Below are 27,508 nucleotides of genomic sequence, written 5' to 3' on the forward strand. Positions count from 1 at the left end.
TGACAAGCTGGCTAGAAAGCAACTTCCGTTTAAACATTTTTCTTCAAAGTAAGGGCATAGAAAAGAAAACCACATTAAAACTGCCTTTACCCATTCAAATCAATGAGCCTTCAAGGTGGTAGAGTCGATATATTTGGGAATACTGAGGTAATAAACCTTGGAGCCAATTCCCAAGATTATTAAAAATAATAATCCTCAAATCTAAGAGACACAAACTAGGTAGTAGTTATTTCTAATGGGAAACTTATGCAAATGTTTATACTACTACTACTAATAATAATAACAACAATAATAATAGTTTAAGACAGCAGATATAAACAGCAGATAATATAAGACTTAGCAGAGACTTGGAATGGATATTTTTTTAAGGCAGATAAAACATTTGGGAGCCTCCTCTCCCTGGCAAAAAAACAAACAAACAAAAAACAGCTGCCGGGCGCTTTTATTTTGAAAAACACCAGACAGGAAGTGTCAACGTTTCCGTTGGAGGTTTGACAGCAGGTCCGTTTTTACCTCTTTGCTTTCTTTATTCCACCCTGTCGCCCTGCTTCTTTCTCTGTTAAATACGTCTCGGCCTGCCCTCTGAGTGTATTTATTTATTCATGCATCTAATTTGAAAATATTTAGCTTTTTTTTTCTTTTTTACATTTTAGTCCTTCCTCAAATGAGAAGACGTAAAAGATGGAGCTTCATATTTTAGAGCACAGCTTGAAAGTGGCGAGTATAGAGAAAGAAGGGATCCAGATTTGCACTCACGGATTAATAAAACTCGCCTTCCTGGCCTCCAAAACAAGGTAGGTAACTTCCCATTCGTGACGTCCACGTAAAAACACAACCTTTGAATGTTTTTCCATTGTCCTAAGTGCTGTTTACTGTTAACATTAGAGCAAAGTAATGCCCGGGGCTGCATGGACTTGTATGCTTGTGTTACAGAAGGTAGCGGTATTCGCTGGTGCTCCAGCCAGGTCCTTCACAAATGCGGCTGTATGTTTAATAGTCTCTGCTTCCAGTTTCCAGGCCTATCCTTGTTCTGTAGTGTCATTTTGTAGCTCCGTGCCATCTGTAGCTGGGTTGTAGCCAGCAGAAGTGTGTGTTTGTGTGTGTGTGTGTGTGGGGGGGTGTTTTACCTCTGTCAGGACTATTATAACAACATCAGGGAAAACTTAAACAAGCAGCAGAGGACATTTACACTCTATATATGCTGAATCCTGTCCAGCTGAGTGGATGTTAACAGCCAGTCAGCCTGGCGAAACTTTCATTTAAATAGCCCTGGCAGTGACAGGATAGCAGGCCTGTACACTTACCATAGCTCTGTTGTGCAGTTTTTAACACTCTGTTAAAAATAAGCCTAAGCAAATTAGTTCACACTCGTGTGTGTGTGTGTGTGTGTGTGTGTGTGTGTGTGTGTTTTCTTCCTGGCTATTTTACAAGAGGGAAAGACAGACCTAGTGTGGCAGTGAGCTGGCAATCATGTCTCCCTATTTACTGAGAAGTTACTGATTAAAAACAACAACAAAAATAACAGTCAGATTACTGATTATTACCTGATGTAATTAAGATTAGCTCAAGGAGCATGGCAGCGGCTGTTGTTCTCATTATCAGCAGATTAGGCTTTTGTTTAATCTAATAGTTGATTGGTCTGTACGAACAGGGAGGAATGCACCAACCATCAGCCAAAATTCAGCAAATACTACATTCACATGTAAAACACAGGGGGAATTGAATCCTCGTGTTTTTGGAAGCTGAGACTGTAAAATGTTTGCTACTTTTGCTGGAACACTTGCGTCAAAGAGTGGCTTAATCTAATCAACCACTCAGTTCAGTCAAATAGCTACAACTCTTTGACTCAATAACATAATGTCATCACCAGCTGCCCCTCTCTGTTGGACTTGTCTCATTTTTGATTACATCTACGTACAGTACTGTGCAAAAGTCTCGGCCACCCCTTTCTTTATGTTTTGCTTCCATAAAGCCAGACTTCCTTATATTTTTTTAAGTGGTCCAGTGCAGTAGTTCTGCAGGCTTTCTGAAAGGTCTTTCAAAGTTTTTCTTTGGACATCGGCGTTGTTCATCTATAGCAGAGGAACTGATGATGATGATCTGAAGGTCAGGTCCTTAAGAAATATGAAAAACAAGTTGCAAAGACCTGACATAGGAGGTCTCATGGAGTGACCATTTTCAAACCAAATTTGAAAATGCTGGTTTAAATCTTCATTAATATGTATGCAGGTCAGCAGAGAGAGACAACAGTGAGTGCCAAAGGCCATTTTTAAGACATGGTGGAGTCATGGTTTGAGGCTGTATTTCAGCCAGTGGTGTTGGAGATTTTCTCAAAGCTGATAAAATTGTGAACGAAGAAAAATAACATCGGATTTTGATCCAACATGTAATACCTTCTGAAAAGTGTCCGATTGGCAACGGCTTCATTTTTCAGCATGACAATGATCCCAAACACATTGTCAGAGCAGTAAACACATAGAAAAATACATATGGACACTATCAGTCATGGATTAGCCTGCCCAGAGCCCAGATCTCAACATTACTAAAGCAGTGTGAGATCATCTTTACAGAAAAATGGGTATAAAGACAGCCAACATCGAAAGAAGAGCTTTGATTGTCTTTCAGGAAACTTGGACAACTATTCCTGAAGACTACCTAAAGAAATGACAAGAAAACTTATCTAAGAGAGTTCAGTCTGTGTAGAAAAATAAAGGTGGTCATAGCAAAAGTTGACTTTAAAGTGTTAGAATTGTACAAACAAAACTCCCTATAGGATTTTGGACACAGATTTTACTTAGTCATGTGGTCAGAAATGCCTAGATTCCTACCAAATAAACTAACAGAGACTCGCTGCCTTTACTGTGTGTGGACTGATTATGATTACAGCCATGTGACGCTCCCCAAAAGCCCCAGTTTGAGTGTTAGTTACCTTAAAAATCAGCTGTTTCAAGTGCAGTGTCATAGTTTTGAGCTTTTAGTTTAGTAATCATTGTTTCCACCACACACTGGTGTGGTAAAATAGGAAATGCAGAACTTATGTGTCAGTGTCAGGAAACATGACACCTGTGGTTTTGTCTTTTTGTTTGTTTTCTTTAAACTAACTGTTGTTTGTCAGGTTGTCTTGATATTTTCAGTTAAAGCAACAGCCAGAGGAGTTATTATCCATGTGATTTTGCACTTTATTGTCACTTATCTCATTTTACTTTGATTTGATTTAGAAAGGGACAAAAATAATCACATTTTAAAAAGAGCTACACAAGTTATACAAGCTCCAAATCAGAATCTGAAGTAAGACAAGCTCATCAGACATTCTCATTCGGCCCAGTCCAGTTAATGGTGCACTGTGGTGCAGTGGTTGGGACTGTCTCCTTGCAGCAACAAAGTCCTAGGTTTTGATCTCCTAGTCAGCTTTCTGGTTGGAGGTTGCCTGCATGGTTATCTCAGGCTTTTTCCCACAATCCAAAGGCACGCATGTGATTCTGAATTGGCCGTGGATGTGAGGTAGTTAAAATCATAGTGTGAAGTGCTGCATGAATGTCTTTGACTTTGAGAGGTCAGTAAGAGTAGAAAAAAAGAAAAGCAATGCTAGTCCACTTCCATTTTCATCAAATTTTCCAGCCACCTAAATGGATATATGTAAAAGAGCTGTTCTCTCACTGTATTCACAAGTGCAGAGTGTTACATGCATTTCCTGTGTGCGTGCTGCCTGTGGGTGTGATAATGCACTTCGTCCATTTTCTCTGGTGGTACAGCAGAAACGGCTGGTTTGGGTGCAAAGAAAGAAGCTTCACTTAACTTTGTTTTGTTTGTTTTTTTCCATTCAGTTTTAACTTGGCGTTTTGCACTTGTCTGTTGTGAAATCCCCCCCGCCACCGCCTCCTGTTGGAGAGCCAGTTAAGGATTGTGAATACAAGCATGAGTTCAGATTACAGATCTGCTCTTGCAAACATGGGTGTAGATTTCAGAGACGATGCAGGGAGTACTTACAAACTAATATTTAGAACACATGCATTTATCTCTCGCAGTAAAATCGTGTAAAAAGCAGACGGCTTATTTAAGAAGAATAATCACATTACCCAGAGGAACGCCACTGACGCGTGAGTGCTTTTCTTCAGCAAAAGGTCTTATTTACTCCCAAAATGTGACTTTAAATTCAGTCAACAACATTGAAAGTTCATACAAACACTGAATGTTTCGTGGGAAAGGTAACAATCTCTATCTCGATCACAATTACGCTATTGCCAACTGGAGTGTTTAATTAAGGTTTTAGCAGTTGATTTCACAGCAACAATGCGCAACAAGTTGAGGAATACATCTTTTCCCTAACAACCGGTGGTTGCCAAGTGGTCAACAACCAGTCTCGAAGCCCATGTGACTGAGGACTCACACTCACATACAACAACAAGCTCAAACTGTGCTTGTATGTGTGTTGACATAGCGGTGAAATTTTTGAGTAAGAAAAGCTGACTATACTTGTTTGAATTTGACACATAATACATGTTTTTCCAGTAGGGTGCTGGATTTTTCTGTTGTCTTCGGGTTTTTTCCCCCATATTTAAATAAAGACATTTTTAACTTTAAGTTAATGCAGAAAAGAAAATGCACTGGGTGCTCAAAATCTCCTTCACAAAGGCCCCCAGATGCTGTACTTCCTCCCCAGTGTATGAGGGAAACCTACATGAATGCTGCTGGAAGGCAGAGAAACAGAGGAACATATTAAAGTTTCATTTTATTTGATTGAGTAATCATAGCTTAAAGGACTTTTACTCTTTTCAGCCTTACTTGTACACAGTACTTGGTGATTTGTGCACATCCCTAAGTCATGCACTGTGTTTCAAGCTGGAGGTTTATGTGGTTGCCATCTATTAATGATTACATAAATTCATTGTTTGACTGTAGGACACGAGTGTCCGTTAGAGGACACGAGTGTCCGTTAGAGGACACTGGTTTTGCAATTTGTTTCTTTTTGTAGTTGTTTCTTTTGCTTTCCCCATGAATCCTCTCTGTACTCTCCCATCCTCCACCTAATGTTGTTGAAGCAGCAACCTCGGCACCCCTTCGTGCCTCCCCTTTGATAAGCCCCTACAACAGTGTTCTTTCATCCCTATCATAGTTCTCTGCTGTGCCTCCTTCTTCCACTGAACATAATATGCATGCATGCGTAAATGATTTCCAGATTTGAGAACTAAAAAGTTTTAATCCAATCTTTTCCTGTAGTTTTTTCATAGACCATCGCATCTTCTTCGCCTTGTCTATTTTTGCTCACATTTACAAAATTGACTCTATTTAGAAATTAATCAAATTTTATGACTTGACCGAAGCTGGAAAAACTAGCAGTCCTGGAAACGTTCAAGCATGCTCCTAGCAGTCCTAAGAAAGAAACTCGATGCCAGCATGTGGTGATTACATAACATACCTCTCAGTGGAGCCAGCTGATGGAAATGCCCTGTGGTTCTCCTTTAGAGTGAAATTTGATGCTTCTATATTTGAGACGAAGTAAGTAGAATGAAATGCAAAGTATCTTCAGATGTAATCATATGAAAGTATTCTTCCGCGTATCACTGGAAGAATATTGGCATATGCCAAAATAGTATCAAGTTATAGTCGTTCTTGCGTGCACACAGTTTAAAATCAATGTAGTGAGTGCCAACACAATCAACTGCTCATCCCACAAGAACAAACACAGAGTCATGTAAAGGATACAGTAGGACAAAAAAAGTACATTTTCTTAAGCTGCTAGGGTAACAAGCAGAGTGAAACACCTGCCACCACACAGGTGAGACAGTTGTGAACCATTACTGTGTACTCAACTTGATCGCTTAATATGTTTCTTGGTTCAGCTGTTGATTGGCTCTTAAAGGCAGGAGGAAGGCAGCTGTCATCTTTAGCATTTCATTATTCTACAACAGATTTCTATGCAGGATTCATAGACTGCCATGTCTTTGGATATAGTGTCTCTGTGTTTATATGGAGCCAATACTGTCTTTCTAGTTTTAGGCAGGATTAAAAATGCTTCTTATGAACACTCCAATCAGACGACACTGACAGAATAAGGAGATGGTACAAGGAGATGCAACCCCTTCATGAAGCAGCCGGAAGAATAATTTTACCATGTTAAATAATTCTTTCTGGGCTCGCGTTCCAGCTGAATGTAAATGTGTAGGGATATTGGCGGCTTCTCTTTCTAAATTTGACAGCCTGCCTTTGAATGAAGAGGAATATAATGATTGCAAACACTGAGCTAAACAAACATAATAAAAAAAAAAAATAGCTGGTGAAAAGAACGAATGCTTATCACACCGTTCCCATCCCTGGCAAATGTTTCACCTGAAGTCTTCAATTGGTAGGAGTTCAATAAAATTTTTAAAATATCTATAAACCACAGACTGTATATAAAAGATGGAAGAGTAGAACCAAGGCAGAAGTGCATTAATTATTCATTCTTTCTTCTGGTCAGCAGATCGATTGCAGAAAGAACTCCACCTGTATAGAAGTCTACTAGAAGACAACACTTTCCCTTGATTCATGACCTCAGTAAACTCTTTCCTGATGAGTTTATGGTCTCAATAACTACTTCCCACTCTTACTGAATACAGCATGATGCTTATGCTGTATATTATGGCCCTGGTTCAGATTGGATGGAGATAGTCAAATTGGGATGATAAAGGAGGGCGGACTTACCTTTTGCAGAGTCCAGTGTTTCTCACACATAGGGTGGCTTAACACTGGGCGATTCATACCGTGAACAAGCATGTTTGATCCCAGCAATATAAGGACTCGGGCATACACACCCCCAGCACAGATCTTCATCAAAGTTGCTTTTAGTAGCTTACAAATATGTGGAAGGCCAGTGTGTCACCACTTCTCTATTTAAGCCACAAAATGCATGAAATTGGTGACCTCATTGTGCTTTGTAAGCACGTCAAAAGATACTGAGACAAAGTGAACTGTATTCCAGATACACGCCGACACCCAGATATATTTCCAGCCACCCAAGCCATGTATTTTTTTATTTTCATCACAGAAGCTATCTGTTTTTACATGAAACAATCCCCTCGTTCAGATTTTCAAAGTTCAGTCACTGCTAATTAGCCATCTCTGGCCTGTTCTGACTCCTGTTTCCTCTGGGTGGGCTATTCAGATCACTGTTGAGTCAATCCCCAGACACCCTAATCTTGTGCCTGGGCAGACTCCAACTCCACAGTCTTGGACTCCAGCTTGCATGTTTGTTCTGGTGTGACGATGGCTGCGAGTGCTGGAGGGTCATTCTAACCAGAACCTGCAGCAGATGGAGAAGTGGTTCATGTGTCAATACGATGAGCTCACCAAGGCTGCGGAACAGGACTGCTGTCTCTCACTGGACTTCAAGACCTTGAAGTTTGAGCTCACTAACTGATAGTTCCTCCATTATGTAGAGAGTTCATTATTATTATTAGAGTGGAAAATATTAAATTTATCGGCATGTCTTGTTTCATGCACCCCAGTCCCGTGTGTCAGTTTTCACCACAGATACAGACTAATTGTGTAGGAAATACACGTCTGGTTTGACATCTCTGTAGCTGCATCCACCTTTTATATATACTCTGTAATGTAAGTGAAGCCACTGTCTTAAGTTAAGAAAAAAGGAAATATCTTGTCAAAGACTAAACAAACCTTAGATCCAGATTAGATGTTTGATTCTGACTTCTAGTGCCACTGACATCGATTCGGTCAATAACCAGCCCTAAATATGAACATTGGTGATGTAAAGATATGGAGATATTCTCCTTATTTAAACTCTTATTCTGTACATTCTTTCAATTCCTCTCCAACTCCTAAATAAAATGATGTATGACTTTATGCAGATCATATATCAGCGTAATTCCATTAATATGTGCCCTGAGTTTTTACAAACACATTTGCAGTGCAGTGGTTGACAGCATAAACTCATTTAAAGGCTCCCTGTGAAGTTCCTTGCAGGCACACAGAATGTGAGTAATGAAGGCTGAATATTCAGAGATCACCCCCACAGTCGGGAGTAGCACAATAAATCTGTGCTGCTGATCTAGATGGAACAATGTCAAAGACTGAAGTAAGTCATTGAATAGGTGTGTTGCCAGCCCGGGCACAAGAAAAGCCTTCAGTGCACATCATTCTAATGTTCTCGCTCTGCAAAACACCCTGCAAGTCAAAGTGACAGTTGACAGCTCATTTAATGCCAGGAGGAAATCCTGCTGTTCCCTCTGAGAGCCTTTCTGTTATTCTCTTGTCATTATTCACACCTTTCAGCCAATATGAAGTGTGAGCTTTCAGTAGCTGGTGTGTAAAGAATGTGATTATCAGAGGAGCGTTGTGTGTGTTGTTTTTCCTACTGCACCGTTTTCCATTTGTTGTAAAATCTTTGGGGCACACTTTTGTCTCTAACATCTGTTACCATCTGAGAACAGTTTAAATGCGATGATCTGAATGTCAAGAGGCAGATGTGGTCAGATCTGACTAGTGGTTTTCAAAAGTGTCCTCTTAACAAAATTTGATGAGGAACACTGAGTTGTTAATAATCTGTCACTTCTATATGCCATTTACCTCAACAAGGCACATGATGATGCAGAAACGAGGCAGTCAAAAAGAATCAAAATACAAATAGAAATGTAGGTGGGATTTTTCTGTAACGCCCCTGCCCAGATGGGCTTATCAACAGACAAATCTGAAATATATGAGCGCTCAAACAAGTGCAAATCTCAAGTTCACAACAGTTTGACTATGTGCATATCTCCTCGGAGATTGGTTAGAGCAGCAGTTAGTACTGTTTCTTCACAGCAAGATCAAACCTCCTGGTTGGCTGGAGCCTTCCTGTGTGGAGTGTGCATGTTCCAGGCTGTGTGAGGTCTCTCCGGGTTCTTTGACGTCCTCCTACTGTCCAGACACATGTATGTTTGGTTAACTGATGATTGGAATTTTGCCGTAGGTGAGGCTGCAAAGTGCTTAAGTGCAGTACCGTGATGTATGATTATGTGTGAAAAAGGTAAATGTGGCTTATAGTGAAGAGCACTCTGAGTGGTCAAATAAGATTAGAAAAGTGCTAAACAATAAAAGCTGGTCCATTTCATGCTGCATCCATAATATGAATTAGCATGGCATTTGCCCAGTGCTCTGGTGGGATGAGTCAGACACGTTGACCCTGAGGGCACTGAGCTCTGCGTGTGTGGGGGAGAAAAAGCTTTTCCAAATCTGTTTTTAGGCAGTAGCCAAACATTTTAAGTGTTTAAATCAGATATGACTGAGGATTTCTTGGAAAATAGCTACTCAGATCATTATCAAGACTCAGCTCAGTGGCACAACTTGCTTTTAAGACTTTGTCTCCACTGTTGTTGTGCTGAAATTATGCTTGTGCAAGTTTTTCATGAGGTCATTGCAAGTTGCAGTAAGTCAGGTAAATTATAAGTCCAAGACACAAACGTCAGCTGGCTTGTGGTCTGTGTAGAGGTGGTCAGTCAGCAAATTCACTTCTTTTAATCGCATAGTGACCAAAGATTCTTTATATAATTTCCAGTAAATGTTTGTGTGAATCTACAGCTACACTGGCCTTTTATGAGACTTTAATTCTCACTGTTAAAGAAACCAAACTCTTAGACAGATAAACCAAAGCTAAAATGAAATGATTTTAATTCCAAACACTTATACCAAAGTTGTATATGTATATGTATGGCCTAAAACGTACTTACAGATAAGGGATTTCTGTCAGATATAGATGTTTTGAGCTCATAGCCTCAGTATATTTTGTGCATTTAAAAACATCTCTGGATCACGGAGATTCCTGTCAAAGCAAAATTTGCCTTTGTCTGTTGGAGAGGGGTAAAGCTGCCCAGCACTTTATTAATCACTGGGTTTGTGAGCCTCATATTCAATAGAAGATGATGAAGACATGCATTGGTCCTTGTGGGTGTTTATTTAAAGGGGACCTAATATAATTTTTTTCCTTATTTTTTTGTAATGATGGTGGATGGTCAAATTAAACATGGTCAAAGTTTCAAATAATCACATAAGCATTTGTGATTAGATTGTGCCAAATGCTCAGTTTGAGACAGATTTTTCTGTGTTTACTGACTTTAATACCCTTCTGCACTTATTTTATACCCAGAAGCACTACTTTGTACAGTCTATAGGTTAATTCCACATGATGTGTGTGTTTATAGTGTGAGGAAGGAGAAACAGTGAGAGATTATTAAGATTATTTTAAAACTTTCCACGTATATTCTCCACTGTTTGATCTGCTCTCCCTTTTCTTTTCCCCCTCCAATTTAGATGCAAGTTTTTCAGTTTGACAGAGACTCCAGAGGACTATACCATCATCGTCGACGAGGAAGGATTTAAAGGTGAGCCTCGCTTTGTGGATACTAATCTTTGAAGTCACTGTGGCAACCAGAGACCAGGCGGCAAGAGAAGGTCGCATTGTGTAATCTATGATTCTCACCAGCACCGCGCGGCTTCAGCTGACACTGTTTGAGAACACTTTGTCATTATAGATGTGAGGCCAAGCTGTCTCGCTGTGTTGGCTGAGTGAGTGAATCCGTGTCATTACACACCCTTCTCCAGGGTGACCCTCCTTAGTTACCCTGGAGACTACAGGCTATTTGTTGCGTAACTGGTGCAGGTATTTTCTACTGGTGGCTGGCTCTGTGGGTTATTGTCTTTCTTATATTGAACTGAACTACATTGTGAAATTAAATCATACTGGAAACCCCCAAGAAGATGCATACTATATATCCTTATGCATGTTGATTATGGACAATTAGTCCCTAATTAGCCCATGAGTGCACAACCCAGTTCAGTCCACATGTCTTGGGTAGATCATACTTTGTATGTTGTAAATTATATTTGGACATGGATGCAGTTTTGGTAACTTTGCCTCTTTTCACCGTCACAGTAGCTTTTAAATCAAACCACCAACATGCGGTTTAAGTCTAGACTTTCAGCTTTTATTTGAGGGGTTTAACAAAAGTATTACATAACAGTTTAAAAATTGCAGCCATTTTTATACACAGTCCCTCACAGTAATTGGACATTTCACTCATGGGAGTATCATTGCCAGGTGAGCCCTGTTCTCTTTTTTTACTTGAATCGGAACTCACCTAGCAACTAAAAGTTATGCTTTATTAGCCTTATTTCCTTTGGGATTAATAAAGTATTTCTAAAAGGTTTATATCGATTCTGGGTTTAAAAAAATAAAGCCAGCTCTTCTTTACCAGATGTGTTGCCCCCTAATGGCCATTAGAAAGAAGTCCAGCTCTTCTTTCTCCATGAGAAAATGACCCTACTTCTCACTTGTGCTATGACTGCATTAAACCTTGTGTCGAGATAGTGGTAGTCTTAAGTTTTCTTTAACAACTATGAGCAGATTCAGAGTTAAATAGAGGATGCTTTAGTGCATTGACGTCTTATTTACACAGTCTGTGGTTCTTACCTGCGGGGTTCATTATTTTATCCCAGTCACTGGTGTAAACACAACCGTGGCTTCTCTGTGTTGAAGTCATTAGACAGCTACAGGCACCAGTGACAGGATAATGATAAATGTTAAAGCTCAGAGTTATAATGGCTCAAGAAGACAAAGAGAGTCATCAAGGCACAAATCTGACTCACGAATGACTCAGAAAGGGAAATGCTGGTCTAATATTTAATGCTTTTGCTCTGTGACCTTACCTCAAAGCTGTTAAAAGTATCATATTCCTAATCAGTCAGAAATAAAACTGTATTTATTATGCAAAAGTGAGTACATTACAGATCAAAAAAAGAAAGAAATGAGTGCAGATGAAAACTACTGATACCCAGCTTGTTTTCTTTTTATTCCAAAGAGGTTGTTGGTAAAGATTAAATCCATCCATCTGTGTTGCTGCCTCTATGAAACAATCTGTCTCAAATCTTAACCATTAAATTTTGTGACAGCCAAACAACTGTACCAGCTCCACTCCCAATTGTTTCTGATTTCATTTCCAGAGCTGCCCCAGTCGGAGCACATCAGCGTTGCCGACGCCACGTGGGTGGCCCTTAACGTGGTGTCAGGAGGTAGCAACACATCCACTTCACAACCCATAGGAGTCACCAAAATCGCTAAATCAGTCATCGCACCACTGGCCGACCACAACATTTCTGTTTTCATGCTGTCGACGTATCAGACGGACTTCATCCTGGTGAGTGTGAATATTGTTCATGTCAAGGTTCTGTGTGTGAATGGTGTGGGTCTCGACAGCCACGTGATGCTCTCAAAAAAATGACTCGACACACGGCTCGAGGGGCTGGAGTTATCCCAATTGACATCAACCAATACCATAGGATTAAAAAATGGGTGTAGTCTCTGAGAAAGGTTGGCACAGAAGCCCCTTAAATATCCTTTCTAATAACCAGCAGGGGGCGTTTTGCACAACAATTTATGACCTCGAAACTAGTTTTGCACTATGGTTTCATGTAGAGTACAATAGACAATATGTTTTTGGGGTGAGGCTTCTGTCAGTTTCACAATTAGATCTTCCCTTCATTCTTCCACACTATCTTTTGTCCTGTCTCCCTCCCCCTCACTCCCCACTGGTTGCAGCAGCCTCCCCTTCCTGAGCCTGATTCTTCCGGAGGTTTCTTCCTGTTAAAAGGGAGTTTTTCTTCCCACTGTCAACAAGTGACTGTTAATAGAGGGTGGTCTGGTTCTCTCTGCAGTAGTGTAGAGGTTTACCTTACATTTTAAAGCGCCTTGAGCAGAGTTTTGCTGTGACTTGGCGCCTAATAAATAAAATTGAACAGAAATCAAGAACCAAGATGGTGATGCCAAGTCCAAGTTGAGACTTTAAAGTGGGACTTTACAAACCCATGACATCATGGTAGCCCATCTTTTGTATATAGTTGTTGGATGAGAGGCAATACACAGCTGTATACACTGAACAGGCCATCACTCCATCACATGCTGAGCTAAATCAGAAGTAAACTGTTTGTAGTACCATCCTCTGATCTCACAGGTATTTTAATGGCGATAAGTAGAAAAACAGCACTAGCAACTGCTGCAGTGAGAGCCGCCTCTCCGCTGCTTATTTGCATGCTCAGTGGGAACCACTGGGATGCATTTTAATTGATATGAATCCAGACTGTGCTTCAGGTATCATGACAGCACTTGACCTCACACAGCCCCCCCCCTCCCCACCCCCCCCCCCCCCCCCCCGTCTGTCAGAGTGAACTGAAAGTGCAGTTTCTTTTTCAGTTCTGTTTAGTAAAGATGATTGTGTGTTATGAGCCAACAGTTGATCTTCTTCTTAGCATGCTCGGTGTGTTGCATTATTTGTCTTTTATGCAACTCCTGGCAGCACAGTTGTTTACATCTACAGTGCCTGATATGAAAAAGCAATAACCTTGGATATAGTGTACCTTGCACGGCCCCACTTCTTTTGATTTAGGATGAAATCCTTTCTCATGCCTTTTTGGCTACAGGGAGTCTTTTTTCCTTTCTTTTTTTATTGCCTTGCATTAATGGAAAAACAAGGCCTGCTGACCAGCTTCAGCATGTTCATGAAAATGGAAAAAAAAAACAAAAAACCTGTGCTGATGTTGATAATCTGTTACATAAAGGGGATCAGCAGATCAGCCTCTTGCTGGAATTTAAGGTATCATACTCGGGGCATGCTTCCTGTCTCGACACAGGCTCCTTCCCACTGTCCTAATTGTTGGTATATAAGATGAAAAGAGGTAAAGAAAACGTCCAACACTGACCTTGTCATCCACACCCACAAGCCATCTCCTACCTTCATTTCACTCTGTGTTTCATTGCATTACTGAATCCCTCAGCAGGCCAAAAGACAAACCAGCTTAAGATGTTTTATTTTTTCACTGCTATGATCTTTTGTGTTACATAAAGCGGTAAAGCCTGACCCAAATGTTGAATACACCCATTTCAACAGAGCAACAAGCATCCTGACTGAGTCAGTCTGCTCAGATCTGCCACACACACCAGCTTCTCAGGAGCAACAATTACAAGAGCGACAGCTAATACGCCAATTAAATTCGTGCTGCCACCCTTCCCACCTTAAACAGAGATCAGCTTAGTTTTAATTAGAGACAGCAAAGTTAAAGAAATATAAATATTAATTGCTTCATTACCATAATAATTTTGGTGGCTTTTTCTCTACCCCTGCTGTCAGCAATTAGTTTCTAAGAAATCTGGAAAACTAATTTCCTTGAAATTTGCTGTGAAAAGTTCTGGCTCCCCGAGGTCTTCTTGACCCTTTCAACTTAATCTTCCAATTCTCCACAATACATATCAAAGCCACATGCTCGTGAACCCCGCTCTTAATGCAATTACACAAGGACCAAAAAATGCAAAATGCATTTGAGTGAGTCATATCATGATGATCTGATTAGACTGTAACAATAATCATCTTAAATGCATTGGCTCATGGCCAGTTCTCGCTTTTCATGTCTTTCTTGGTCTGTTTGCGTTTCAATTTGCTTTGTTTTCCACTTCTAACCGTTGTATGCTCCTTTGCTTTATGTTGCACATGTTTACCTTCGTGTATGAAAAGAGCTCAACAAATAAACCTGCTTTGACATATTGCTCAGCCCTAATGATGCAGGACGGCATGGTTGGCATAAGAGGCAAAGATCCATGTTCCATTTTGTCCGCCCATGCTAATACTCAGAACTAAAGGCTGTGTTTAAAGCAAAGAATGCAGCTTTACTGTCTTCTCTGCTCCTCCTCAGAACATATAAATCTGGCTGAATATGAACAGCCCAATCCCATTTTCTGCTCATTATCAAAAGCCATTTTGTAGGAAGTCATTAAAAGCAAATGTAGATTAGGCAAGCAAGAGAGTGGGCACACTGAAAATAAATGAAAGCATTTCATTAGAAAAAAGCTCGGGCTAGGAGAATAAGAGTGGGATTTCCCATCAAACGATTTCTCTGAAAATTCATCGACATTTCTTTCCTGTTACATATTCAGCATTTACTCTTGACCTCTGAACTCGTTCATGTTGCCGTCCCCAGGTTCGAGAGCGAGACCTCCCGATGGTCATGCACACTCTGTCTTCCGAATTCACTTTGTTTCGAGTGGTCAACGGGGAGACTGTTGCTGCTCACAATCTGGGGGTGACCAATGGCTTTGTGAAACCAAAACTAGGTAAGAGTTAACAAAATAATTCAATATTTCTGTCTAGAGAAAAGCTTAATGCTTTCACCCTGCCTTTAACAGCCTTTAATGTGGACTGACATTTCAATATTTCTGCCAACTTGAGGGGATCCATGGCCAATACTTGGGCCAAGACGTCCAGGTTACTGGTCATTGTTTATTAACACGGATCCATTTTTAAAAAGCCAAATTGTCGCCACTGTGTGGTTTTGAGATTACATCTGCACAAATGCAATCTGCAATGCGATTGGACGATAGTGTATTGATACTGAGATCTCTGTAATCGGAAATGGGTTTTGCAAAGCACTTACAAAATGTTTTCAGACTTGTTTCTTCAACGTAATAATCTCTGCATATTAATTTGTGCTGTTTCACAGACATTAAAGTGGACCCATTATGTTAATTTCCAGCTCCATTTTTTTTTCTTGGAATCTATTAAAGTATCTCTTTAAAACAAACCTTATATAGTACAACCTCAGTTCATTCAAGCCATTATGACTCCGTTCTTTCTCCCTTTGAGACCACTTTCTTTCGATTGGCTGCCCCTCGTGCACAGAATGTTAAAACAGCAGGTGGGTGGGGCTTCTGTGCTCACACCCACAGATCACCATATTAACATCCGCTCTCAGTGGCTCAGTGGTTAAGTGTTTACTGCACGCTGAAGCCTGTCCTTGTGGCCCACATTTACAGTATTTAATATGAGCATCAACGACTGGAACAGCATGTATGTAATATAATATAATCTGGCCCCCTTTAAGACTAGTCCTGGATTAAAAGAAAATTTAAATGTTTCCACTACAGGAAATGGGATATAAAATCTATAAAATGGGATTAAAATGTAATTATGCTTGTTTCTCAGCCCTGAAATAATACTACATTTGTTGTGGATTTGTTTTTATTACGGGTGAGATGCTTACATTTTAAGTTTATATATAAATAAATGCGTAAACTTTTTCAGCATTGTTTAAATATAAAATGTGCAAACATATACATCAAATTGTGTCTAATTAACCTTAATGTTTAAAGGTTTATTTATGATTGTAGAAACGGCTGTTGGATAATCTCCACTAAAGCTCCACTTAAGTGCACTGTGGTGCTTTCAATTACACAGCACACAGTCTTTATTGCTGTTCATACAATTTGTGTTTTGTTCCTGTTGGTGTACAAGCTGAGCTTGAAAGCTCCTTCTTAATGTTGGCAAATGCAGTTTTCAAGCTCACTTTTTCACCCAGCACAGACAAGGGAAGTCTAAGCTCAGATGAATGGAAAAAGGATGATCAGAAAATGTATTGCCATGTAGTCTTTTATTAAGAAGCCTCCTAAGCCCTCATGTATTATCTTTTTCAGTGCCCCGTCCTATCATTCACCCCTTATCCAGTCCCAGCAACATGTTCTGTGTGACCAGCCTGGACCCAGACACATTGCCCTCTGTGGCCACTCTGCTCATGGACGTCATGTTTTACTCTGGAGGGTAAAACATTTTATTACTTCATTAAGGCCCTGAAGGCCTTTTGCATGTTTTGCATGTTGCCAGGATTCCACTCAATCACTGAGAACATTAGGACAGCATCTCTTTATAGTCTATTAATCAAATGTAGGATGTTACTTAAAAGGGATAAAACAGAAATTTAGCTCATTAAGAGAAGTTTGGCCACAGTGGAAAGTAGTATTCAGTTTTTTTGTTATCTAATTATCTAAGTTAATCTAAAGTTATCTGATGTCTTCTGCTGGAGCCTTGTCAAGTCTGAAAAATTATCTTTACTGCCTTGAATTATATAAAAGGGTAAAATTCAGGAAAGCTTATTTTCTCGAGAATAGAAGACTATTTTCACTTTCATTTCCTAGACAAGGAAGGAAAAATTAGGAGATGCTAAATGGTGGCATTTTGGGAAAATGTTCTGGAGCTCAGCCCACACATGAGGCTCAGTGTCAGAATGTGTTGACCTGTGATGCATCAATTTGAACCCTTCTTTCATCTTTTATATTTTTCACACATTAATCATCTTCGTGTAAGTGCAGCACCAGAGCGTAAGACTAACCCCACACAATAATGAGAGAATAGTGTAAAATGATTCCATCCATTGTGTGTTAGTCTGCATAATTTGAGGGTTGTTTTTTATACATATATGTTGTGTGCAGTAATACTTTAATTAGAGACCTTTTTGGTCCTGTCAAAGCAGGCATTAACAATGACTGCTTTATTCCACTTAAATGAGGCAATTTTAAGGCCTTTCAAGGTGTTTTGTGTTCGTTCACTGAAATGGCTCACTAGGATACTTTAGAAATGTAAATTACAGCACTTTTTCAATGGGCATTTTCTTATTTTCTGGCTTTTGACAGTCAAAACACCTGCTGTGAAATAGCTCTATAAACTAAAGGGGGGAAAAAAGGAAGTCCCAGTCCTCGTTGTTGCACTGCCACCATCTCTGATTATTAAATCAGTGTTGGTGTGGCTTCTCTGAGTTGAAAGTCCAGCTTGACAGGGCAATCAAATTGAAATTCTAGCTTCCGATTTCAAATGGAATATGCCATAAAGTTTTTTTAAAAAAGCAAGAAAATATAGGATTTGTTTTCCTCCTTAGAAACAAGATCGAGAGGTACTCAGATTCCCATACTTGGGGCAGCAACTCCTCACTGACCCAGATTGGATATTCCACACTTTGGACATTTAGTGATTTTTCGCCGCTCGACTGAAGGGCCTTTATCACAGGCCCCGCCCACTTAATGTCTCTAGCTGTAGTTGCTTGAAGATGTCAAATGTCTTCCACTTTCTATGGTCTCTGATGGACACATTCGAGCGAATCGCTTCCAGTGTGTACATTGTTTAACAGATAGCAGTTCTATGACCTCATCAACTCTCACTGTTAGCATTGTTAGGGAACCCAAGGACAACATTGCACACAGGCACGGACTTCAAAATCTTCCTTTTTTTTAAATGGAAAACCCTGAGTTCTTCAAACAGAAACCAGTCTACCTACTCAAGCTGTTAGGCAACACAGAGAGAAATTAATCAAAGTGTCACAGGTCCAATCAAAAACTGTATTGTTTTTGTCTTTGCCAGGCAAAAAGAGTCTGGAGCATCCAGTGAAGACTCAAACCACATCCGCTTCTTCTCCTTCTCCCTGATCGAGGGCTACATCTCTCTGGTCATGGATGAACAGACCACACAAAGGTAGAAGAAAAACACCCACCACTCAACATTTCATGTGCACTGCTGTTGTGTAATTAACTACACTTGTTCTTTCAAGGTTTTGTTGTCTGTTAATCCCCACTAAAAGGACAGCTTGTATTCATGCAGGGGAGTGCGTTTCTGATTGTTGTTTGAGGTGGTGATTAGTTTGTTGCTAGGCAATAAGCAGAGCTATCGGGTGTATTGCACATAAGTCACAGTGGGTTTCAGTCTGACTCATCTACTCCCTTAGTTTCTAACAGTGTACACTAATTAAGCAGGAGGGCCATCAAGGAACTTGAGCAGCTGCAGGTCCCACATGGTTTCTCCTGTGTTAGCATCTGATCAAAGGCTGCCAATGAATAAAAAAAGGTCCGCATTATATTGGTTAGTAACCTCTTCAATCCATGTGGAAGTAAAATAACAACTGGAGTGAACTTGAATTGTTAAGTTTAGATTTTGTTTCTGCAGCATGTAGGTCAGCAATGTCCCTACGTTTTATGTAAGACCGAATGTGTTGCCTTAAAGGGATGGGTCACCCAAATTACTCTGCCTTACAATGGCTCTTTTCTTCAGTGCAGCGGGGTGCACAGCAGAAACAGACTTTAGCTGTTTTTGCACTGTGCTGAGTGGCTAGTGGCTTCTTCTGATGCACCTTTATCTGCCAACCATGCCTGGTGCCATAATTTGTTAAGTAAAGCAAAAAAAGGTCAAATAAAGCCACTCTTGGAAAACATTTAAAGATGACAGAGTTAATGAAATACTGGAACTGAATGATTTAATACTGTGTTTATGTCTTATTATTGGTAACAATTCAGAAATATAGAAATTGTATGACCACACTTGTGTTGCATAAGTGAGTAACTTAACCAGCCTTTATGTGGTACAATTGTATTTTAATAAATACTGAAGCTAATATAATTGTTCTGTTTTTTTTTTTTTTCTTCCAGGTTTCCAAACAATGTACTTTTTACCAGTGCCTCTGGTGAGCTTTGGAAAATGGTTCGAATTGGAGGGCAACCTTTAGGATTTGGTGAGTATTTTTGTTGCTGTAGTAATGGATAGAAGCAGGCCACATGCTACTACAGATTGATGCCAACAAAGCACATGTTCAAGTATCAAGATCAGCGTTGTCAGAACTGGTTTGACAACCATCCCAGTGTGTAGTTAACAGTCTTTAGCATTAAAAAGGTGGTTCACTTTTTACCAGGGTAGATTGCCATACTAACTGCAGGTTATACCTGAGATAAAAGATTAACAGGTATGAAACCACCACTGAAAACTGTGTCACTGTTCCTGGAAGATCTAAAGTCTTTATCTAACCCTAAACAGACAATAAAAAAGTACTATTTCCAGGAACTTTTTCCTGTTGCCTTTAATGTATGATCCTAAAACAAGACACCTATTTGTACTTGTAGGTTAAACCTATGTTTAAATTATATTTTTTGTATTCATTTCTTTTTTGCTGTGAGACCATTAAACACCAGGGCAGCAGGTGAAAGTACAAAACTGCACCTGTCTTACACACACCTGAAATTTCATGGAGTAGTAATAATCTGTCAGATTCCCCCCGTGCATAATGCTGCGATACTGAGAAGTCTGTGAACTTACAGTTATTTGTATTTTTGTCGGCTTTCCTTCCTGGCTTCAAATAAATGAAATTTTATTATTGCTGACCAAATATGTGGGTGTAATCCTATAGTTTTCCTCCCAGACACACTCAGACTGCTGAGACAAATCTGCAGCAGCTGTGTTGTTTTATAGTTTTCCTTTGTAAAGTCGGTAGACCTTCTCATTTTTCTGTTTGGTTAGAGGCTTATGTTAGTTGATAACCACCTTCATATAACAGCTTACCTGAGCATCAATAATCAGGCTAAGTGAAGCCTTAGCAGACAAAAAAAAAGCTAGAATTTCACAAGAAGACCTCAGACCTGGCTGCTCTAATCAGGATAATAAGTGTTATCATGATTAATGTGTATTGTATTTATCAACATGCTTTAATGAGTTGTAGAGTGGTTGTGGGGCCTGTTGAGAGGTTAAAGAGTGTGTTTTTAATGGTCTGCAGATGAGTGCGGCATCGTGGCTCAGATATCAGAACCGCTGGCGACGGCTGACATTCCAGCTTACTACATTAGCACCTTCAAGTTTGACCACGCCCTGGTAAGAAACAGTTTCTACTGCATATGTTTGGTTTGTAATCAACTTGTTTGTAATTGTTGGGCTGTTTGGTTAGTCTAACCAGTTCATGACACCATGATAGACTGTATATAAAAGATGGACATGCATAGCACATCTGGGTCTGTAGAGTGAAGCCAGTGCAAAGGTGTCTTTAAACTTGCATTCTTTCCAGTGGCCAACAGGGGGTCGCTTGTCTAATTTGTATAGAAGTCTTTGGGAAAATGGCTTTGTGACTCCAGTAAACTCTTTCTTATTGACTTAATTCACTAGTTTCAAGTCAAGATTTTTAGTTCTTGCTTTTCACTTCCAGAAAACCTTCAACTCGAGGCTTTAAGAAGACACTAGGCACTGATCGTAGCAACTACGTCCATCTTTTATATACAGTTTATGGCATCAGCATAGGCTCTAAGCAGCTGGAGAGAAACTGTTTCAGCTTTTTCAGATGTTTTTGGGGCCATCAAAAACAAATGAAAATACAATCAGAAAGTTCTAATCAGTTACTTTGCGTCTTCTTCAGGTTCCTGAAGAAAACATCCAAAGTGTCATTGGCGCACTGCGGACTGAGAGTGCTGCACAGTGAAGGAAGCTGGAGAAAGCGATGACGACTACCATCTCCAAAGTCATTTTGTTTAAAAAGTTTATCATGTCCAAAAAGTGCCAAGAGCTTGCTAGCGGACTACTGTGGGTCAACTCTGAAAGGAAGGACGGAGGGAGAGAGGAGGGTGACAGTGTGTTAGGGAAGCCTTTGTTACTCAACCATTTTCTTTACCCCCCCAACTACTCTTTGCCTTCCTTCGTGCCCAAGTCCCCTCCACCTCCACGCTCTGGTAGTTTTTGCATTAGTTTACCAAACTGTCTCTTTTCTTCTCTAAAGCTGCTTCTTCCCACTCCCTGACCCTCCTGAGCACCCTACTGTATTAGTTACATAATTCCTCTCATGGAAAGATGACGAATGTACTCTCAAAGCAAAATAATTATTATATATAGTTATCAAATTCTCCTTTTTTGTTTGCTTTGTTTTTCCACAGGTCATTTTTCTCAGTGCCAACATGTATGAATGCCTAAACCGATGCCTTTGTCTAAAATACTGCACATGTGCAATTGAAGGAGACAGCCAGCGTTGGCGCTTGTTTTTGCTTTTTAGTCATCGTTGAACGTGTTTTAATCATCGATCTGACTATTGAAGTCCCCCAGACTTAAAATCAGTCTGGCGAAACGTGAAGTGAATCATTTTTTTTGTGCATTTAATAAGTTACATCCATGCACACTGTGAGCAATATGATCGACGGGCCAATCAGGATCCGTAGATTTGATTATTTTCAGCGATTTGGCTGATAGGCGTCATTTTTGTGAGAGGTTGTTGATTTATTTGATTTTGGATAGGATATAGAAAGTTCCCAGTTGACGTATTCTTAATAACTTCTCCCACAGTGTCACAATCAGTTCAAAACGTCTCTGAGCCATTCCCATCAGCCTCTTCTGCACACTGTTTGTTACCTGAAATGGTCAACATGGTGCTCATTAGACCTCTGAAACACTATCACGTGAGCATTACAACCACTCCCACACTAACCACTATGTGCCAAATTTAGGGTCAGTTTGCCACAAAATTAAATTTAAGTCTGTACCGTCTTGTGAGGGTTTTAAATTAGCTCTAAATTGTTATTTCTCTTTGTTCATATTGTGTCAGTTAATCTAATTTAAAACATAAAAATTGCACACTGAAATCAATCTGGGTTTTCCTTTTTTTATGGAGGGTCGAAAAGTGTTGATTAAAAACTCCATCCAGCCATTCTCTTCCACTTATCCTCCTCATCTTTCAAACTGAGTGAGTATTAATCAGTGGACGTGAAGAAACTGATTTTAATTGGTTTAGTTTGTATTAAAAAAAAATAAGAATACAAATTTAAAAATGCAAAAAATAGCCATTAAAAAGTGTAAAGCTGGGCATACACTGTGATTTTTGGCCCATTTTGAGACTATTTTTCACTCGTGCGACCGTCTTGGGGATCGGCCTGAGTTTAGCCTTAATCCTGTGTCGTGGATTGTGTAGTATACCTGAGAAGCGATTAACACCTCACTTCATGTTACCAAGCTAAAGGTCACGTCAGAGCATCCTGACCTATGAATTTCTAACCTCTGCGATTCAGTCACACAGTTTGAGCGCAAGCTGAATAACGCGACTGAAAGAAATCGCACAGTGTATGCCCAGCTTTAGTAAAATACTCAGTGCAGATCTATACCAGGCACATAAAATTTCAAATTACCTTTACAATCTTCCTCATACCCAGAAATATATCTGAAACTCCAACTGATATTGATTCGATTGATGGATTTAAAAAAAAAAAAAAAAAAAAAACGAAACCCCGAAGATAATCTTTTGAGGTGGATTCGTGATCCCACCACATCGCATTAACTTTACAATGCAGGTCTGTGTTCAAAAGTATGAAAGTAGAGGCTGCGGGGGGACAGGAGGGAGCGGCTAGCTCCACCCTGTCAATACTTCAAATAAGCGCGTACCAACAACACTGAACACGGTAAAAATAACAGAAGTTCCTCCACGAGCATCTGTCTCATTTAAAGAAACCGTTCACTACTAAATAGTTGCTTTTGATGGCAATCGTACCAACAGCATGACCCGTTTTCCAACCTTGTACTGCCAAAAACTCTCATGTTTGAGAGCAATTACGCCGACACTTTCCAGTGACCGTGTTGCTCACAGTGTGCATTGGAGTGAGAAACGCTGAAAAGATTTGCATCGACACTAGTAATAAATTACTGAGCCACTTCCATGAGCTAGAATAATGTCAGTGCAAGTGTGCTAACATAAGCTACAGTTCACACAGGGGAAGGAAGGTTACACTCCGAGCCCTGGTGTCCATTTTGGTCTTGAAGCTGCCCCTCTCCTACTCCAGTCTGCACTTTAATGCAGGTCCCACCCCCACAGACCTGCTGTACTGATGTGAACCCAGAGAGGGCTCTTTTCTTTAGCTAGATCTTGTCCACATGGAACGATTTCTGTTGGTATTAACCGTTGGTGATGATGTTTTTCTTCCTTTTTGTTTTCTTCTCTTCACACCACCTTCCACCTATCTGCAGCCTCTCCTCTGATCACATTTGATTAGTAGATAATCTGTATTTATCAGTGTTAAAACATGAGGAAGGTGTTATTTCTTCTGATTGCATTTCAAAGAGAAAGCCTTTCATTTTGAAGCTTCTTTTGTGGGGAGGGGAATAAATGAAAAAAAATAAACTAGCTGTTTTTTGAGCTGCTTGCGTGTTCACTTTTCACCCATGTGTCATTTTACTGTATTTACTTACCGACAGAGGGGCTGTGTACTCGAAGCAATAAACTAGTGATTTTTTTAACACAAAAATGTATGAAGTGTAGCAGCCATGGATGAATTAAATTAGTGGATATCACATCCCCACTTGACGATGCTAAAGATCCGTGATGACATGCTGAGTCATCCCCCAGGTCTTGCTCTCTTCACCTCTGAGTCAGGCTGGCTGGTGGCAGTTGACTCTTTTATCTGCCAACTTAACTGCCCTGTTAGCATTAGTCACTGAGTGGTGGTAGCTAATGCCAAGAGGGGACAAATTTTGTCTTCATTGCAGTATTTATTAGTGTGAATGCTTGAAAAGCATTCACAGTATTGTTCTTCTAATCTTTATTATTATTTTTTCCTATTCCGTACGTTTTTCGCCGACTATCTCCTTCAAAACCATTCAAACACCATTAGATTCCTCTTCTTTTGGAATGGTGTGCTTCTACTTTTCTCATTTTTAACATTTATATTTTTAATTTTATTCAACTTTATTCAACAAAAATTTCCCATGTATTTCAATGGGGAGACCCTTCAAATTCTCATTCAACTTACTCATTTTTAAACTCTTACTACTTCAACATACGTTCACATAGAGCCACCATTCAAACTTTAAAACGAAGACAAGACATTCAACTATTCAACTTGTATTTATCTTTTCAATATCTATTATACTTTTTCTTCAGTTCCAGTTTAAGTTTCATGATGTTTTTTCACCCGTTTCAGAGTTTATAATGGGTGTGTATGGGACGGAATGTTGGGGCTAGAGTGAGGCAGCTCAACTGCTAGAGTGAGAGGAGCAAAAAAATTAATCTTAAAATCTTTTTTAAAACTGCTGCTGTGTCCGCAGCGTTTGCTCTACAGGTATGATTTTACCCTCAAAACGTAGCCATGGCTGTCCTCTTTCATCCAATGTGTTTACTATTGTACTAGGTGTTATGGTTCTTTCATAAATGTCACCAATGCACAGCCTCCTCCCTCCAACTCTTCCATAGACTCTAATGTTAAAATGGCTCAGAAGGTTCGTTTGAAAATCAGAAGAGCATGGTGTCTTTCCACTGTCACCACGTCCATATAATAAGCTCCACAGGCATGAAAACTGAGAATTAGGTAGACTAGACATTGCTGTCGCTCACAGTGAAAGAATTTTGTCAATACGACTTTTACTTTTCATTTGGGAGCGATTTGTTTCGGCCTGACTTTTCTGTTCATTTTAAGCAGCAAAAGTGAGGTGCATGTCTGTGTACGTGTGTATGGAGCCATTGGGTGCGGTCACTATAGCAACCAGGCTCACACCTGCCTGCTTAACGAGCTCTCTCTGCCACTCTGCCAAAATTCATCTTAAACACTTCTCTTTCAACTGCTGCTGTGTCCACAGTGTTAAAGCCATCATTTTACCCTCAAAACGTCGCCATCGTTGTTCTTTTTCCAACATCTTGTCTTTCAAAGCTCAGAGATGTAAACTTTTTAAACTGTGTGGGTCCAAGTGGAGGGATCACATTTTAGTCATTCAGTGATTCAAAGAATATGACCTTTTAATATTCATTCAGATGTTTTCTGACTCTAAATGTTCTTTTCTCATTTCTTAGGTTTTTCTAATTTACAATTAAAACATTTTCAGCTTTTTTCCAACTCCTTCTGTGTAACCTTCAGCTTTTAGCAGTTCAGCACTTTTGTTTTTAGGTTAAATTCGGGGTTTTTTTTTATCTCATTCAAGATTTTTAACTTAAATTCAGTAACTAATTCATTTCAGTGCATACATTCAGATTCAAGCATTCACACTGCAGTTTCTTCAGAAAATGCACTTTCTAGTTTATTTTGCTTTGCATTTTAATGAGTACTAAAATGAAGATAAAATTGCGTGTTCAACTCTCAGGGGTGCAGTTTCTTTGCATGATAAGGACCAGCATGAGGGCTGCCACAACTATGGGATTATCCACACTAGGAGAGCGCTGACTAAGCCCAAAGCACATGCGACATGTCCCCATGCTGGCAAAGATGGCTTTTGCACAGCATTACACACTCCTCTCCAAGTTTAGCATCCCAGTTTCGACAAAGGTTGAAGAATGGTCAAAAACCACCTGCCCATCTTCCCCGATTTGGTCTTTGAGCTAACGGCTTCATGTAGCAAAACCACTGTCTATCCATGTCACTGTACAGCACATAGACAGTACAGTGGAGGCTGGCTTAGACAACCCACCGCCTGTGGAGCCATTCCACAACCATGGAGTAGATGGCCACTCAGCACTTCCGACAAGCACTGCAGATTTTAAGCAACTTAGCTGGAGATAAAGGGCTCAGGCAGATAACTGCAGATGCAATGAGCTCGGTCACTGGGCTGCAGATGTACCAGATGATGTGCCTGGCAGAGAATTAGTCACTGGTTGGTTCCCCCAGGCAGCCAACTGGACCTAGCAGTGCCATCTCTGGCGGTGTGTGCTCCAGTCATTGAGATGAGAGCCTCCAAGTCAAGTTCTACACTAGCTGACCAGGACCAGAGTCCAGTTACAGGCCTTCACAGAGACCAGATGCCTAGAAAGAAGAAGCCTTAATCCACCTACGTTTTGTTCAGCATACACAAATGCTCCTTCATTGCAACTGTTAAGTCTGGGTGCATTAAAGGCTCTGACGACAAACAGACTTTCATGCCATTTGTCATTGTTCTGCTCCAATAAGAGTGCTTCCAACAAGCTGTGTGACTGTACATATTTCCTTGTGCAAATCAATACAAAATATCTACATTCAAACAATTGCAAATCATCAGTCTGCAGGTCACATAAACCAGATCAGGCAGGTGATGTCTTTCTCCACAGACACATGGGAGGTTAACGGTGCCTCACCTACAGTGCTACAAGTTAGCTGACTGCCTGCTCACCTCGGTGGCACGCTTGTGCCCTCTTTCTGTGAGTGGCGAGAATCATTGCTGCAGGTCACCAGTTAGCATAGAGCACCAACAGTTTTTCTTTGCTTCAGGGTTTCAGAGCATATTCCTCGAGGGGAATGGTAATCTCATGGACCCCTTATAAAGGGGTTCCTGTGAGGGATATTCATGATGCATGTAGTTGGTCATCACTGCATGCTTTTGTTTGGTTCAGTCTGCTGGACACGACGGCTCCTTCAGTGGTTAATTCGATCCTTTCTCCTGGGTCTGCCACGCTGCTCTATGGGGAGCGTGTAAATGTCTCTTACTGCAGGAGCTGTACAGAATGACCAGACTGAAAGGGAACAATGTGTTATGACTATAACTTCTTATGTGTGAAAAACTAAGTACTTCCTATGAATCAGTAGCTTCTAGAATCACTAGCTTTTATTTTTGCACCGCTGGCACTGCTGCGTGTAATCTGAAAAACAAACATCGTGCAGACCAGAAGTGAAAGACGTCAGTCGTGTGCCTGCAATGACCCGCCAAGCGCAAACAGCAGCAGTGATGCTATCGAGATTTTCATCAACAGTCTTTGTTGCATCATTACGACAGCGCTCCAGCAGGGGTTTGTTTTCCACTGGTGAAAAGACGATTTTCAAACCCTCTCTGGGGTGTGACACACTCTGAGGGTTAATAAATATATATTTTAAAAAATAAAGATCGGTGTTAGTTTGCATTTGAAAATGAACATTTATTCCAGCAACTCTGAAGATCATTATAATCCTAGACTATGAGTCATAATGGTTTTTGTAACTCCATGATCCTTTATGATCTGC

General features: G+C 40.2%; 1 protein-coding gene across 1 annotated transcript; it reads left to right on the forward strand.

The window, feature by feature from the left end:
* Positions 1-481: 481 nt before the first annotated feature.
* On the forward strand, positions 482-23,751 carry castor2 (cytosolic arginine sensor for mTORC1 subunit 2). The gene is made up of 9 exons (XM_082550117.1): positions 482-794; positions 10,282-10,352; positions 11,971-12,164; positions 14,995-15,127; positions 16,484-16,607; positions 18,198-18,308; positions 19,256-19,338; positions 20,371-20,465; positions 21,001-23,751. Exons 1-9 carry the CDS (start codon positions 682-684, stop codon positions 21,061-21,063), a joined length of 987 nt encoding a protein of 328 aa, XP_082406243.1. The 5' UTR covers positions 482-681; the 3' UTR covers positions 21,064-23,751.
* The last annotated feature ends 3,757 nt before the right edge of the window (positions 23,752-27,508 follow it).

The sequence above is a fragment of the Aulonocara stuartgranti genome (assembly GCF_965226115.1).
Source record: "Aulonocara stuartgranti genome assembly, chromosome: 10".
Classification (NCBI taxonomy): Eukaryota; Metazoa; Chordata; class Actinopteri; order Cichliformes; family Cichlidae; genus Aulonocara; species Aulonocara stuartgranti.

Excerpts from the sequence above, each read along its gene's own strand:
- castor2 (XM_082550117.1), top strand. The coding sequence starts at position 682 with ATGGAGCTTCATATTTTAGAGCACAGCTTGAAAGTGGCGAGTATAGAG. Across the intron at positions 795-10,281 it reads TTCCTGGCCTCCAAAACAAG|ATGCAAGTTTTTCAGTTTGA; the intron begins GTAGGTAACTTC and ends CCTCCAATTTAG. Across the intron at positions 10,353-11,970 it reads CGACGAGGAAGGATTTAAAG|AGCTGCCCCAGTCGGAGCAC; the intron begins GTGAGCCTCGCT and ends TTTCATTTCCAG.